The 17,493-nt window shown below is 39.7% G+C and overlaps 2 protein-coding genes across 2 annotated transcripts; one reads left to right on the top strand and one right to left on the bottom strand.

Moving 5' to 3' along the window:
• The first annotated feature begins 238 nt into the window (after nt 1-238).
• Nucleotides 239-5,327, top strand: LOC116728433 (palmitoyltransferase ZDHHC23-like). The gene is made up of 5 exons (XM_032576552.1): nt 239-1,120; nt 2,016-2,169; nt 3,007-3,621; nt 4,395-4,562; nt 4,758-5,327. The coding sequence occupies exons 2-5, from the start codon at nt 2,051-2,053 to the stop codon at nt 5,029-5,031; spliced, it is 1,176 nt and encodes a 391-aa protein (XP_032432443.1). The 5' UTR covers nt 239-1,120; nt 2,016-2,050; the 3' UTR covers nt 5,032-5,327.
• Nucleotides 5,328-8,051: 2,724 nt separating this feature from the next.
• LOC116728432 (zinc finger X-chromosomal protein) lies at nt 8,052-17,233 on the bottom strand. The gene is made up of 7 exons (XM_032576551.1): nt 16,917-17,233; nt 13,110-13,206; nt 12,624-12,938; nt 11,985-12,134; nt 11,747-11,875; nt 11,434-11,577; nt 8,052-10,629 (listed from the first exon to the last, which is right to left on the bottom strand). Exons 2-7 carry the CDS (start codon nt 13,174-13,176, stop codon nt 9,329-9,331), a joined length of 2,106 nt encoding a protein of 701 aa, XP_032432442.1. The 5' UTR covers nt 13,177-13,206; nt 16,917-17,233; the 3' UTR covers nt 8,052-9,328.
• Between the last annotated feature and the right edge of the window lie 260 nt (nt 17,234-17,493).

Below are 17,493 nucleotides of genomic sequence, written 5' to 3'. Positions count from 1 at the left end.
TTTGCGAACATGCAGCATTTCACTTCCATTTAAATTGATGCAGTACTTTTGTCGGACTGTCCCCTGTAACTTCTACATGAACAAAATTAAGCCATAAAAGTTTGTGGCCGTATTGTGATGAAATGTCAAAAAGTTCAATGGGGTATGAATAGTTTTGCAAGCTCGCTGCTGAGGTGTTTACGAGCGTGAAGCCGAGCCATCTTGTAAGCACCACAGAGCGGGGTGGGGAGGTGGGGGGGATCAGAGGCCGATGTCGCTGCAGGGGTCACTTACCACATTGTCACTTTAAGTGAAAAGAGGTGCGACAAGCGAAACATTTACACGCAAAAATGTGTAAGAATACACACACATCAGAGCACAGATCACACACCAACACTTTCAACATAGTTTTCTGTGTGGGAGCTGCAAGGTCAAACGTCTTGTGGGAGGAAATGTGATCCATGAGGGTGGGGCTGCTCGTGGATCAACGATCACTCTCTCATCGTATGAGTGCCTGTCATGTTTCTCATGCACACCTCATCCAGCCGGGTGTGGATCATCAGGGCTGCCGATGCAGCTTTTGAACACCTCAGCAGAGACCACCCCAGACCCTCTGGCTCAGCTGAGGCTCCACCTGCTCTCTGGGCGGCCCAAACCCGTAGAGGGGGCTTCCATATTTACCAAGCGTGCCAGTATTAAAATCTGAAACGACAACTGACAGGGGATCACGTATGCCAGAGGACGACCTGTAAACTATTCAAAGTTACGTGAGCCGGTAGATGCAACATGATATTCAAACCACTTGTCAAGAGGAATTAAAGCTGCCTTCTGTTGGGACACTTCCTCCATGGGAATTCGAGCAATGGAAACCATCTCCCTGCACTGACACGCTGCTGCTGCTGCTGCTGCTGCTGCTCCACCAGGGCTGAAACATGCCAGTTTCTTTTTTTTTTTTTCCAACACAAATGACTGGTGAGAAACTAGGCTGCTCTGTTCATCTTTCCCTTCAATCACTCACAGAAGGAGCTTGGTGACAAGAGGTCATTTCTTATTTTTGTTTCTTCATCATCCACTCATCGTTCACACTTGGAATAAGTGAATCCAACTCTGTCGAGCTTTACATTTTGCTCAAAAGCAAAAGGTAAGTAAACAGAAACTGTTGATTTGTTTGCGAATGTTTTTCTTGGCATTTCAATGCAGTTAAAATATAATCGACTCGCACTAATCTTCATTAGACACAGTCAAATTTGACATTTTTCAAAACTGGTCTATATTTATTATTTATCCCTTTGTTTTTGATGCATTCTTCATGTATGTCTGAGTAATTTTTTTTAAATACATTGCCCCTACAATAACTCCAGGGACATCTCGGAGTGTTAGGGCTTCAGGTTTGCTGGCCCAGATAGCTAGTCTCTGCAGACACAGTGGCCTTGATTTAACAAATTATATTTGAATCTCCACGGACGTGAAAGCAATCAAAAGTATTTGAAGTTTATGCTTTATTTTAGTTTTTAAACAAAAACTAGTTAATCTTCTGATAGCAGCTTGGAATGCATTTAATCCATTTATTCACTGTAACCATTTTGTTTCTGTCATCTGTGCATCTGGTTTATAGATCTACAGCTATATATCACATATATTTTTTATCTAATGTATCGAGTAAAGTAATGTAGTGTAAACAAGATCGCTTCTTGTTTCTGCTCCTTCACATGACAACACCCAAAATAAAATTCACAGCTTTCGTTTCCAGCATTATTTTTTTTAACATTACTCATCTTTCTCAAATGAACGTAACAAGCACAGAGTTTTCTATAAAACAGAATCAAGTTAGATGTGTGTCTATCAATTTAGCTGATTAATGTTTTCTAAGTAGGTGGTTTCTGAAGTCAGTCTTTTGTAATAGTAATTATTGGAATTGTCAAACTATTTTAGATTTTTATTTGCTAGAAACGTTGCTTCCTGATGTTTTTAGCCATTTAGATGACACATTTTTATCTCTATGCTTTATGCTTTAATGATTGCATTTTCTTTTAAAGTAGTTAAACATCGGTGGGATCGTTAGCAGGTCACTATGAAATGGGAGAAGCTGAAGCCTCCAGAGCCAGATGATCCCATGTGTTGCTGTGAATGTGACATCTACCTGTACAGGTGTTGCTGTGACTGTGAAGATCTGGATGAAGCGTTCAATAGGTACGGCATGTGATGAAACTGTTTTTACGGTGCCGAAAAATTGTGAGGATGAACCAGCGAGCCAAGAAAGTCTTTGAAATACTTTTTTTCTTTGATTATTAGAAGAGGTCCTTCCATTCCTACTGAAGCAAAGCCCATCAGTTGATTATCTACTACTTCTTGTATATTCATTGACAGACTGAAACCAGCCCATCCCACCCTGACAAATAACACTCCATTGGTTTTTTTTATACCTCCTTGATCCTGTTCAAGGTTGTAGAGGTGCTGGTTCTTTTTTGGGATACACCCTGCGCTGGTTGCCAGTTTGTCTCAGCTTTATTCAGATACATATAAGAAGAACAGGAAACAGATATACCACCCTTCACAATTTCCTTTGGCATTTATTATCCAAATTATAAAAAGCATAAAATAATGCGTACATTTCTTTATGCAGCAGCATAAGTTTGCAATTGTTAAAGCTCCAAGCACATTTATTCACTGTGTAAAATCTGTGTTTGAGAAATAGTTACTGTTTAAAAAACAGCCTGGTTACCGCTTACAAAAATTTTATAATTCCTTCATTCTTTGATTTTAAATCAGTTTTGAGCTGTTTCTAAGATTACTGACACCGTGTTTGCTTTTGAATATGTTGATTATGTTAAAAATTATATTATCAAAACTATAGAAAATTAGCATTTTTGCTATAGCCTTCAACAGATGGAACATTTTAATTTGAGAACAAAGTGATAGGGAAACAAATACCATGATTTTAGCCTGAAAACTTTCAGCATATCAAAATACAGTAAAATGTACAGTATATTGTTGTTGCTGAAGTCTGATTTCTTGTGCCTTTCTTAGGTGGCTGAAGGAGAAACCACCTTCATATGGGCTCCAGTCTCCTGTGCTTAGGACCATGATCAACCAGCTGGAGATCTCCATGATCCCGGCTCTGCTGCTGCTGCCTCTCCTGCTGAAAGCTGCAGCGCTGCACTACCTCCTCGGTATCACCATCCTCACTGCTCTGCCAATCCTGGTGCTGTCTTACTACTACGCCACCCATCAAAGGAAGAGGCGCACCCTCTTCTTCCTCACCCTTGCCCTCTACTCCCTGGCCTACATGTATTATCTCTTCATTGTGGAGATTTTACCCCGAGGGGATGTCAGCCCACTGCAGACGTGTGCTGTGACCACTGGGATGATTCTCACTATAGTTTCACTCATTTACACTAAGAGAGGTCCAGGATTTGTCCCTGCCTCTCACCATGAAGCAAATCGTCAGAGGACGGACGCAGAAGATGACTCTACTCATTCTGATGGATTTATCCAGGCAGCAGCCGCAGAACAGACAAGCAAATATCCCCCAACAACAAAATGGAGCTTGTGTCCTGTGTGCAAAGTAATGCGACCCCCACGTGCTGGACACTGCAGAACATGTGGATCGTGTGTTCAGCGTCTGGACCACCACTGCGTCTGGTGGGTCTCCTTTAAAATAGTTTATCTGTGGCTTTTTTTTCTTTTATTTTGCTGATTTTCCCAACCAAGATTACAAATCTTTTAACTGCAATAACTTCTGTTAATATCTGTGCAACAAACAAGCTGCAGACCAGTCATTCTAACATATAGTAGTAGAAAGTCAACTTTGTTGGTCACATTTCGATGTAACAAAATGATAAAAAAATTTAGTTTATGGTCGTGATGCAAATCTGGAACTGCATCATGTCTTTAAAAATTGCTTAAAACTGGAAAAACACACTTTTGTTTTCAATTAGGTGTTTTATAAAGCATGTCATCTAGCAGTAATTTTGCAGTCCCGTTGACAAAATGATTCAAGTGAAAAACAAAACATTACAAATGGATTTATTTTATTTTCTCAAAAATAAGGAAGAGATCAGAAAGTGTGACATGTATATATGTGAGTTCTCTATGAACGCAAACTAATTGCTTAGTTACTTTTGCCAAAGCTCTGACATCATCACAAAAAAGCTCTAATTATACTGAGAATAAATTACACACAGCAGGTAACTAGCAATTTTATTTTGGGGTATCAGAGGAAGGTAACACTTTTTTCTTCATGAGCATTTTTGTTTTAAACCCATGGGTAAATTACCCTCCTCTTTGCAATTGCGCACTAATTTGATTCAGTAAATCACATTGAGGTTTCTGTTTGTGACATGACAAAATGTGGAATTGCATCTTGTCTCCATCCTCTAACCTGTCTGTCTGTGTTGCATGTTGAGATGCTGCAGGATAAACAGCTGCGTGGGACAAGCCAACCACCGCAGCTTCCTGCAGACCCTCTGTGTGTTTGTACTGACCTCCGTCTACGGGATCGGTTTGGTGCTCCGCAGCCTCTGTCCTCATCAGTATCTGATGACGGCCCTTTTCTACTGCCCCGGCGTCTACACCCAGCCAAGGTGCTGCAGACTCTTCAAAAGCAGGGGACAAAAATGACAAAACTCAACAGATTGTTGTATGATAAGGAAAAGCTGTAAAATGGCAGCAGAGGCAGAAATCTACTTAATTTTTTAAAAGTATGAATCATTGTTCGTAGGCATTACATGTTACACAATATATTGTATTGTTATGTTTTTCTCTGTGTGTGTTTACAGCACAGCCCTTTGCTTCACCTGCTGCTGGTACAGCAGCATAATCACAGTTGGACTGCTCTACCTTCTGGTGGTGCAGGTTCTGAACATCAGCTTCAACGTGACGGGACGTGAGGCTCAGCTGGCTCTGAGGAACAAGAAGGGCCAGAGCCGCCTGTGGGGACTTGTCATCGACACCGGAGAGTATTCACGTGGCTTCTATCAGAACTGGGCTGAGTTTCTCACAATGGCAGACTCCTCTGTGAGTCTTCACTCCAGCCCCACTGACTTGGTCTAGTTTCTTCTACAATCTTACTAAAACCGCTTCAGACTCTCAGTGCAGCTTAAAGAGCTTGTGATTCGGCATATGATTCTGACAATAGTTTTAATTTGCACAAGACTGCAGGAGACTATAAACAGTCTTGTGTTTAAAAAAAAGAGCACACACACGTGCATGTTTTGGTGAACAATTGCTCTGCTCATGGCTTGTAAAAGGGGAATGATTTATTATGTACGTCTCTGCATTAAAACTAAATAAATGCATGTTTCAGAAGCAAAGATGTGATGATTAATTCAATAAATTTTTTAGAAAAGTTTGAAGACTGTTTACTTGGTAAAAGCTGTGCAGCATTTGCCTTTAAGATGGTTAAATGCATTTTAGTTTCACATTGTGTTTAAGTATTTAGCATTCAACACAACACAGTACTGAACCTCAGCGGATATAAACGGTGTTAGCTATTCTCTAAGCTGAAAAGTGCAGTAGTGATTAATACTTTCTTTTATTTATGTAGCAATCTGTAAAGTTCTGTCATGTTTTTAATGAAATTCAGTTTTATATTACCATTAATCTTCATCCCCGATAGATTCAGAAGGGAAACTGTTAAAAACTGCTAGAAGTAGTTTCTGAAACTCACTGAAACTCACTGAAACTCAGACTTCCATCTTTGTCTGTTCAAAGATGGACGTCTTTGGAGAACACTGTAGCTCTACGATCCAAAGGGAGTGATGACCCCACCAGCTGCTGTATCCAACTTGTAAACTCTTAAGTAGTAAATGAAAAATGACTCAGGTGTATTTTAATGCAACATTCAACATCCGTTTTATCTTATTTCTTGACAGAACAGTTTTTAATAAATCTTTAAATAGATTCCCCTCTCCTTTGCAAAACTCAGTTCAGAACTTATTGTTCCCTCAACTCCAGCAGATGTGAACCCGAATAGTTTGTCCTCTGCTGCCCCCATCAGGTCACTCTTTGAAACTTCTCCCATTTATGCAACTCGGGGTCCATTCACACTCCCTTTCGTCCGTTTTAATCGAACTCTAGTTCGTCTCTCTAGAAAGTCCGGTTCTTTAGGAGAGGTGTGAATGTAAATTTGAACTCTAATGCGGGCTAAAAAAGCAAATTCTGATTCACTGGGTTTTGGTTGAAGTGAACTCTTGGCACGGTTGTGAATGTGAATGCAACCTGAGAACAGAAATGGCTCTCCACCCACCGCCAGCTCCCTGCTTTATGAACAAAGGGGAAAGAGGTTTGAGAAAATGCTTGAGACTCACCTGGATGAGAAGAGAAAATTGGATGAGGCTGAATGCAAAAGAATGAAGCAGGAGTCTGGCTCTTTCAAGAACTTCTTAAAGCAACAAGCTGAAGAAAGACGTTTCCAGTTAATGCAAGAGCAGCAGAGGGCCAGCAACCAGCTGTTCTTTCAGATGATGTCTAATTTTCTTTATGTTGCGATGCCCCAACCCATGTTTACACACTTTATAGGTAATATTATTTTTAAAGGGGAGTATTATGTAAAATTATTTTTTCTGAGTTTTATTTCATATTATTTCTTCACCAAAAACATGCATATTGTTGCTTTGATTCTTTCATGTGTTTGAGAAATCCTTTAATCTCCCATGGCTACCATTTTAGGTGCCTAAACACTTGCTCTTACAAAGCTCCTACATGTAAATCACTGAATCCTGGTTTTGTATCCACACCTTCCCCATTTAGCTCCTTCAGACTAGCAGCAGCAGCAATTAGCAAAAATCTGTTGAAACTGCATCTGCTGAGCTCATACCAACTACTTGTTCTAAGAACGGTAGTAAATGACTTAATAAAGAAGCATTTTTGTGAGGACATGCTGAAGGCAGCATGTCAGAAAGAGGAGTTTCTTAAAAAGACAGGGACCCAATTTCAAGGTGTCAAATTTCTTTCAAGAGATGTTTGATACATACAGCATTTTTAGAACAGAAGGTAACATAGTAACTTGATTGTGGTATAAAATGGCACTATCCCTTGGAAATGAATAACACTGCCCCTTTAAAAGCAAAAATAACATCTCAAGGTTATATTGAACGAATGGATTTTAATATTCTGTTTGCTTCAACAGGCAGGAGGGAAGTGGTACTTGATCAGATTCGCTACCAACAGCAAGTGGTTCGTCAACATCAAAAATACAATGAAAATGGGCGTTGCCACGCCAGCACCAAATGCAGAGGGAGACGTGGATCTATCATATGCCTGTCGTAGGTAAGAGGACACCGAGAGAGAGAAAAGAACATAGAAAATGAATCACAAACGAGTTGCATCTTCTTGCAGCGCCGACGGTTCTTGCTGGAGAAGGAGCAACCGGGCCAAAAAGACTGACATGCCTGGGAAGTTTACATTTGTCAGTGAGCTTAAGTACAATGCACACACCAAAGTAACACGGTTCTAACAGACACACTGACATCTTGTTGCTTTTGTTAGGTTGGGGCAGTAAGAATGACATAATTATGGTGGACGTCAAGTATGATGACTATGCACTGGTTTACGACATCAAGACGAAACAAAAGGTCAACAAAATCATCCACCTTTATGGTAAAGACCTCACTAGCAGTGCTACATTTTGTGTCGCCATATCTTTAGTAGATTAATCTTTTGTGACCTTTCCAGGCCGTAGAGATGAAGTCAGTGCCAACGTGAAGTAGAAATTCAAACAACTCGCCTTGGACGCTGGCACTCTGGCTGAAAACATTGTTTTCCTTCCTAAAAACAGTACTTTTAAATCACTGGATCCTGTTTTTGTATCCAACTACATTAAAGTAATGCAAACACTAATCAATTTAATCTCTTTTGCTTTCCACAGCCGAGTGCCCACCTGCCTAATTTCCTCCCCTAGTCATCATGTCGGTGATTCGAGCTGCAGATCATTATCTTTGATGTGGAAATATTCATCTATCAAAGCTACTGGCTAAAACATCATCTTCAGTTACTTCGCTTTGCAACGACTCTACTGTTCCATTTACCCGAGCACCATAATTGACTTCTATTAGCAAAATAAAAGAAACAGCTAAAATACTTTGCTTTATTATCTTTTTTTAACAAATACGCAGACGTACATCCATAACAACACAATTCGGATTTCCTTTTTATCAAGTGTTTACATCTACACGCTTTGTACAGATCTGTATACAAAACAATAATTTACGTCCCATAGAAGTCTAGTTACACTTAACTATACAACGAGTTGTAAGTGAAATAAATATAAAAACAGAAATGATCACAGGTGTTAAAGGATGTAAAAAGCCATAATACGCATACACCACCAGCGCCTGGCATCTGAATGTTGCATCTAAAAAGATATACATTTTCCCTTTTCTACCGGCAAAAGTACATCTGTGATGGTGAAAACACAGTTCAGTTCATAGATCCAGATTTGCAGCACCACATATACTGTATGATTCCCAAAATACATTTCACTCAAATCAACTTTGAAATTCACTGGGTTTCTCTCCCTTGTTTGAATTAAAAGATTGAAACACTGAAATTTAGGGCTTAGTCTCCGCTTGATCCGGGCAACTGAGCACATTTACAGACAAGAAACAGAAATATTGGACATAAAGTAAAGCATTGATTGCACAGCGATTCATGTGCATATGTCGACGTTAAATCACAACCATAGAGCGTCCACTTCTTTTACAGGTAAATTGAATGATTGTGGTGGACACAGAATGATTTTTGATACCGTTCTGTTTTTGTTACCACAACAAAACCATTATGTTACATATCGGTGGGACCAAAGCACCAGGAAGCACAACATAGGGGGACTTTTTATGGCCTTCTTTCTCCCTTTCATTCACACACACAAACTGAATTTCACAAGTGCTACTTAGAACATGTGGCTAATCCATATCTCTGTTTGGTTAAAAGTATATTTCAAAAGAATGATGCAAACATTTTGAAAATTACACTTCGATTAAGACAAATCATTAGGACCGATTTTGACCAAGAACTGATTGCTACCTGCCAAATCCAAAAATGTGTATCTACAAAAAGACAAACTGCCATGCACACAGTCACCAGCAGGGGACATGCAGTTAAAAAGTGCAAGTCTATGAAGAAGGGGAAGAGGAGGGTGCTAACTCTGTCAGAGACTTAATGGTATGTACATGAGTATACGTCTGCGAAGAAACATAAGGCTGAGTTTTAGAAAGAGCAAAAACAACAGATTGGACAAAAGTAGAGCGAACACACCACACAGTTTCTGTGAGTGTGCAAGGACTCAGGTGTGTGATGGGCGTTTCTGATGTTGGTCTTTGTTCTGGCACAGTATTTGGCTCAGTCAGAGTCACTCTGCTTTCACTACGTCCTTGTGGTGACGCATGATATGCTGGTTCTTCTCCGAGGGCCGTCGGAAGCCTTTGGAACAAATCTCGCAGCGGTGTGGGTAGTCCTTTGTGTGAATGGAGATCACGTGCCGCTTAAACCCCGAAGCGTCCCCGGTGCTGTAGTCGCAGTACTGGCACTGGTAAATTCTTTTCTCTTTCTGTCCTTTGCCGATAACAACAGTCACACTGCTGGCTAAGCTGGCCGCACTGACCCTGGCTGGTGGGCCGGACCCACCCGAGCCACTCGGTGCAGACTTTTTAGGGGCCGCAACGGGAGTGTGCGTCTCTGTCCTTTTCGCCTCACTCTTTTCAGGTGAGGCCTGCTGCTCTTTTGTGTGGACAGACAAAATGTGGCGGCTGAGGATGAAGGGGTCTGCGATTTTGAAGTTGCAGTGCCGGCACTGGTGGAGTTTCTTAGTGCGGTGAGACACAGAGTGCTTCTTGAGCTCAGATGGCCGGTGGAAGCCCTTTCCGCACACCGCACATTTGTGTGGATAGTCCTTGGTGTGAACAGATATGATATGGCGTTTCAGGTCACTGGAGTTAGAGCTTTTGTGATCACAGTGGGCACAATGGTGGGTCTTATTCTCCTCGTGAGTCAGTCCGTGTTGCATCAGCTCCTCCTCCTCTGCAAAGGTCTGGAAACAGCGTTCACACTTGTACGGCATCTCTTTGCTATGCTTAGTCTTGATGTGAGTTTTGAGATTGGAGGAATCTGCCGACTTGTAGTCGCAGTACATACAGGAATAAGGCTTCTCGCCGGTGTGCGTGCGCATGTGTTTCTTCAACTCTGACGGGTGCCGAAAGCCTTTCCCACATTCCACACAGATGTGAGGAAAGCTTTTGCTGTGGACGGCCAACAAGTGTCGATTGAGCAGTCCCTGCTCAGCGGTTTCATAGTCACAAAACTTGCACTTGTGCATCTTAGTGGGTGGAGGAGGTGGCTGGGCTTTGGGCTCCCGGTGGTGGTGCTGCAGCCTGTGGGAGAACAGCGCCCCCTGCTGGTGGAACTCTTTACCGCACATCTCACACTCGAAAGGGGCTTTGCTGCTCAGTGCATGCACCTCCATGTGATTGTGGAGGCTGGCTTTCTTGTTGGTGGTGAAGTCACAGTCTGTACATTGGTACTTTTTGCGGGTCAGAACGTCCTGGTGGTGATTCTTAGTGTGTCGCTTTAAGAAACCTCTCGACTTGAACTTTTTACCACAGAGCATGCAAGGATAAACTGTCAGCGGCTGGCCATATGGACCAATGATAATGGCTGGAAAAAAACAGACAAATGACAACATGGTAAATTACTTGTTTGAGAAGAGTCACTTTTTTATTTCATTTTCATAAAACAGTGTTTTTATAAAAGTATTCATACTCCTTTCACATTTGCCGTATTTTTACAACCATATTCTTTAATATATTTTGAGTTTTGTGACAAACCAAAACATAAGTTTACAATCAAACTTATCTGGTGTGCTCCCTGTTTCTCATGATTCTGTTTGCTCATTAATATTCTCTAACAAACCTTGGGGGTTTTTGAAGCAGCTCCATTTGTACTGAAGTTCAACTGAACGTGGCAGGACGATTTACTAATTAAGTGACTTTTAAAATACAGTTGTACCTTTTTTCCTCCATGCCACAGTAATGCACTACTTTGTGTTGGTCTATGATACACCACCAAATAAATTACTCTGAGGTTTGTGTTTATATTGTCACTGAATGTGAAAAGTTCCAAGGCATATGAATACTTTTGCAGGGCAATGCATACATTTTCTATATATATATTTGAGTAAACAGTTTATTTTCAAAGTCTGATAAGCGACTAAAGAAAATTAATTGCATTTAACTAAGACGCTCCATCAATGTTAAAAATCAATTGTAGATGAATAAAATTATATCCCTAAAAGCTAAAAAAAAAAACAGAACTGTAAAATAGAGGAATAAGTTAAAGGCCTAAGTAATTAAAATGAAAAAATATTTCTTTAAAATGTAGCCAGTTTTATCTTTTCCATGAGTGAAAAAATTGGTTTTGAGTCTGGATATGAAAATTAACATTCGGTTTTTTCCTCCGTACCTGTCTGGACCTGCCGATGTTCTGATCGTCTCTTATTCTTGTTGCGTTGCCTATTGATTTCATCGACCCCGTCTGATTCATCGATGTGCAGCAGTGCACTGGCAGCGCCGTTTCGGTTTTCACAGCCCTCGCTGTCCTCTATACCTGAAGGACCAACAAAACTTCATTTACATAAAGCCAATACTGTGAGACATGGATAACGTACAATATCCAGTTTTTGTTTTTTGCCAAACAAAAGACAAGAGCAGTGTCCACAGAAACCCCCCCGTTTTTTACTTTCACGGTTCATGCCCAATGGATCCATAAGACTCACCATGATTTCCTTGATTGTGATGGGAATCCCCGACAGACATGTAAACCATCTTCTCTCTGAGTGTTTGGCCTGTAGACTCTGTTAGTGCGACGCTCTCTGCATCTCCATCACTGATGTCGACAGATTCTCCTGTAGAAAGGTATATTGCGTTTGCTAGTTTTGTTTCATGCAAATATTTTTTTTAATGTTTTTTTTTGTTCTAAATATTGTTCAGACAGAAAAAAAACCAAGTTCCTACCCATGTCATCCTCTCCTGAATCCGCCTTGAAGATGTACACTTTTATCACCTCTTGTCCATCTTCGTCCTTCTCCACTTCTTGGTCCTCCACGGCCCCTTCCACAGTTACCTCAGTTCCATCCTCAGAGACCATTTTTCCAGCTTCGTCCACTACGTACATAAATACATAAACATTAATGTAGTATAGCTATTACGTTACAGCCCTAGGCACACCAAAAAACCCATCAACGATTAGAATCAACCAACTTTTCACCGATAATATGTAATTGGAGGGTCAAATACTGAAACATGTATTTTCTTTGTGTTTCAGAAATGAAAATGTTTTTCAGCCTTCAACAAAACACCATGTTCTTGTTTGGAGTTTAAAAGAAAAACAGATAAAGATTTGGGAAATATGCTTTAATGTGTAAATGGGATCAAGTTCGTAATTTCTTGATTTCCTGTTAAATTAAAATCAAGTGCAAGGAACCTTGAACTGATTTTTATGGTCATTATTAAAGTTTAATTTATGAATCAATGAATAAACTTAAATCAATGAAAATAACTTAAGTGGGGATTGATCAAATCTCAAAACAAAAATCAAGATAAAAAACTGAAAGCCGAATCTCTAATAAATGCAAAGCAGAGCAGTAAACTTACAGGATATCATCAGATAATCTCCACAGCCATCTTGGTCGTCATCCTGCTGTTCTGGGTCCAGCCCATCTTCCGGGATGTCTCCCATGGCAACGCCTTCCTCTTCACCCTCTAGAGCCATCACACAGGTTTCTACAGCAACATCTTCATCTTCATCTCCATGCACATACTCAGAAACTACGTCTTCAACTGCATCCTGGATGACGAGCTCTTCTGGGGCAAATCTGTGAACTGCCATGCCTTCACCCTCACCTTCTGATACCAACACAGTCTCTTGAAGCTCCACAACAAACTCCTGCCCACCGGCACAACCGTCATCTGCAAGAAGATAATCATTTAACAGGATAACACCAAGGACCCGAAATTATTATACAAGTTCTGAGGCTACAAGTCAAAGTGGATATGTACATCCTCTAACTAGAAACAACACTCCTAAAATACTTTTAGTCAGAGATGTATATATAAGAACAAATAAACATGTCTAATTACCCGATCCGTGTATTATTATTTTAGGCTCTTCAGCATGTATTGCAAGCCTTGTGACATCCTCATCCATTGTCCTCGTGCTGCATTTGTTACTGAGGAGCTGAAAGCAGAGCATGCAGTAGTTAAAATGCAGCTGGAAAAATATGTGCAGAAGAGCAATTCTTGTGAAAAAATGTAAAAACTGGTCAACAAATAATTATTACACTGTATTAGGAGTGCCTTAAGAAAATCTATATGCCCTAAAGTTTTTTTGCATCTCAGTAGCATTGTAAATGAGTCGCCCAAATTATCAAAATATAAGAGTAAAATCCATCATAAAACCAAAAGTTTTGATTATATTAAGTTTAGAATTATGTGTTACAGTTTAAAAGTAAAAAAAATTAATTGGAACAGGAAAAAAACGTTAGGCAGGCATGCATCAAGGGTCAACTGTACCCATTTGACAGATTTTAATGTGACTAGTGTGCGTGTGAACCTCTTTATCAAGTATTTTTTTTCTCCATACACAACAGGAAAGGAAAACTTTAGATACTTGATGAGGTAAAATGTAAAGCAGAATCTCCATCCTGCATCATCCTCATCAAAAATTGGTTTGATTTATTTAACAAACAATAAATATAAGCAGGTTTGTTGTCGATTAACATATTGACAACAATATAATAATGACGAATATTTTATGAAATATTATGACTTTTTGTGCAATTCCTTCAGTAGATTCAGCCTAGGTGTTTTATTTTCTTTCCACAGACCTGGAAACAGATTTCTCATGTTTTCCAGTGTATCCTCCTTCCTTCCTCGATTCTGTTCTAATCTCTCTATCTTTTTTTAACTTTTTACCCCAGCTCGCTTCCCTTTTTTCTCTTTTTTCAAAGCTGTAATGCTCCACTGTAGGACAGGACATGTTTTAAGAGAGATTTATTAATTCAATTTACAGAAATGATTATATCACTGTTTACCACTGTTAGGGGTTTGACCAGAGCTCTTTTCACAAACCCCCCCTGGAGCTCACATGACGGAGCAAGATTAGTATCTCATTAAAGTTGCCTTAGGTTCAGTGACAGTCAGCATTCGAACGCTGTTTCACTCCAAATGTTTATTTCAGCAAAAATAAATGGAAGCCTAACTTACTCTACCAGATATTAGGAGATTATTCATTTACTACACAAGTTATGTTTTAACACAAAACCCTAATGTAAAGATACCGCAATATAACCAACTGGCCATCATGAAAATAAAATATCACAACCCAGTGGGATGAAGGCATCATCTTTTTGATTTTAGCTGAAACATGTTTGAGAACTTAATACAATATAGTTTACAACAAAGACTGGTCAATTAGCTGTCCTGTTAATAGGGTATTAGGAACAAAAGATAATTCTTTTTTTATATTATCAGTTGACTATAATAATATTTTATTGCCATTTTTAACCAATAGGCTGTACGCATAAAAATGCTGGTACATGTTTATATTTGTATCTAACCTATGAAATGCTGTAAAAACTACAACCATAGGCAAATTAAACACTGACATTTTAAACATTCTCAACAGATTTGTTCAGGAGCATCTGAGAAAAATCACTATAGATGAATGGTAGCAGGGCAACCTGTGTCTGCATGTTTTTGGTCTGGACAACAATAGCAAAATTAGGCATCAAAGGCAGAGAGACCATCTAGACCTAAAGTTGCAGCCTACAAATGCTGAACATTCAATATAATGGCCTCCCAAATCTTGCATCTGATAAGTCCTTTGTGATTTTAATGTCAAGCATTTACCATTCAAATATCACTTATGTGTTTACACTGTAAAAAGAAACAAATATGTCACTGCTTTCCTTAGTTATTTTTTAGTAATAAAAAAGAGTAATTAAGACTTAAGTATTAATTACTCTTAATACTTAAGAGTATTAAGTATTCTTAAGTATTAAGAATACTTAAGAATTCTTAAGTATTTTTAAGTATAGGATTTGGTCTCTTTCCAGTGAATGACCATTAAAATGCCGCCACTGTATCTATAAAGTTGGTTCAGGATAAGAAAACATTTGATCCCTGATTTCAGTACCATAAAAAATTGTTTCCAGAAGTTTCTAACAATAGAAACTTCTGGAATAAAAATAGATACCAAAATATCTCATTGTGGTGTTTAGGAATTTGCTTTTGTCCCAACTGACCTAAAAGATTTGATGTCAGAAAGTGAGGATAGAAAAAATGAGAACACCTTGTTTCAACTTCATGCTACTTAAATGGTCAAATTTGTGCAAATAGTTTGGTAGCTGCATAATCTAAGTAATAATATTCTGACATACAACAAACTGAGTATTTCCTTCTTAGCTCACCAAGTGCTTTAAGAGAGATTGTAATGGAACATTGTAGAAAAAAACTGTACTGTCCACACTGGACCCTTGTATTAATTTAATGTCTACTCGTACATTTAAAGAAAGGAATAAAGTGAAAACATTGAAGACGAACTGAGTAAAACTATCACTCAGATCAGGAATAAACAATCCACATACGTCCACAACTAATCCTTTCGTTCAGGATTAGTTGCCAAAAATTGTTGGCATGTAATAGGGCAGTGTCCAACTAAAAAAATCAATGCAAAAGTAATTAACACTTGTCAAAAATACTTTGACATACAGTATATTTGATAAACGTTTATGTATAGATTAGTAAATTGAAACAGTGTGTCAAATTTGCTTAAAATCAGTTTTTGAACGCATAACACAATTAGAAGAGTGGGTTTAATAATACAGACATCACGTTTCAGTTGAAAAGGTAAGCTTGTAAATGAAACCATAATCTCCACTCTATTTCCCAAGGTAAATTTCACCAAGATGACACTTAAAGCCTTAAGTGTAACGTTTAACACGGGGAAGAAGATGGGATCACATGGGATAGAAATCTCCTCAAAGAAGAAAGACGCAGAGATGTAAACAAAAAACGGTGTAACTGAGGTGCCAGTTTTTACTGAATGTACCATCCCCCACCTCTAGGTGGGCAAAAAAGGTGACAACGATGCGTAGAGAGCAACACAACAGGGCATCACTCCTCTTTAAAGATGTCAACACTATGTATTAAAACTCACACGAGTGGTTGGATTAACTTTGTTAGTTTCGTGCACAAGTCTAAACCAAACACAAAGCCCTTTGAGATAAATAAAGGCACCATGCCCAACTGACCAATGGAACAATATTAAATGCAAAGTCCGACTGCCACAGAAAAAACTGGTTTAGAAAGAGCTGACAGCATTACATGTGCAATGGCAGAACAAAAAACCCCGAAGAAAATCGGGCTAAGCTCATTGTTCACGGGTATACATCTCTGCAGAGGTTTGCAGCTAGCAAGAGAAGTGCTAAACACACCTTTTCTACAACCACTGTTCAACACACAAGCGTCCGCCATTTTGTTAGCCTTGTGTCTGAGGAATGCTAACTTGAATGTGAATAAAATGACTTACTAACAAAACGGTTTTGTTAAATATACTTAAATTTAAGTCAATTTTACTCCACAGTTGTAGAACTCTTTATCTATCAAAGACAAAAACGAAAAATTGCGAGTGCAGATACTGAACTTTCGGTGAGCTTGATGGCTAACTAGCCATCTGGCTAACAACATAGGCCTGCTTTACCAATCACGGCCTCAATTAGGCCCGGGCCCCGGGAAGAAGAGGCCCAGCCCTGAGCGGCCTCGCGTTTACATTAAATAATTTAATTAAAATATAAAATGCAAACAAATTCAAACAGCCACAAACGCACTAAGACGAAGACATCGCTCAAGCAAGAGGCGATCCGGGAGCAAAAGAAAGCCGCGTACCAGATTTATGCTGCAGGGATGGCCTCTGTCCGCTCCACGGCTTCCCAGGCCGCCTGGTTCCCCCAGACTCGGGCAGGATTCAGTCGGGAATTTTGTGTGATTTGGGCGGGCCGCGAACGAGCAGAGAAGGAGGGGTGAGGGGGTAGTTTCTGGAACACCGCTGAAAAACGAAGCAGGACGTCTGAAGCCAGACAGTGTCCTGCTACAGCCCCCCGCTTCTCCAGCTCCGAGGCCGCCGTCAGCACGACACGTCACAGCCCGAGAGCGGCAGGAAAATGCGGAAGAGTTGAGGTGGAAATCACCCGAAAGCTACCAAAAAGGCCATGATGTGAAGACCTGTCTGCTGAATTGTGACACAGCTTTGCGTGGTGTTTCTTTAGTACAAAACCAAAAGTGACTGTAACTTGATTAAAACCATTCTACTTTCACCAAACATCAGTGGGGCAAACAAGGAACCTAATTTACGTTTTAGTTTTCAGTTTTTAAAGACAAAAATATTGTTTTTAAACTACAGCTGACAGCTTTTAAATAGGAGCACCTATCTCTCACAATGTCTTGTTGGAGTACTCACACACCT

The sequence above is a fragment of the Xiphophorus hellerii genome, chromosome 11, assembly GCF_003331165.1.
Source record: "Xiphophorus hellerii strain 12219 chromosome 11, Xiphophorus_hellerii-4.1, whole genome shotgun sequence".
In the NCBI taxonomy this organism is placed as follows: Eukaryota; Metazoa; Chordata; class Actinopteri; order Cyprinodontiformes; family Poeciliidae; genus Xiphophorus; species Xiphophorus hellerii.
This window is presented reverse-complemented; position numbering and strand designations above follow the sequence as displayed.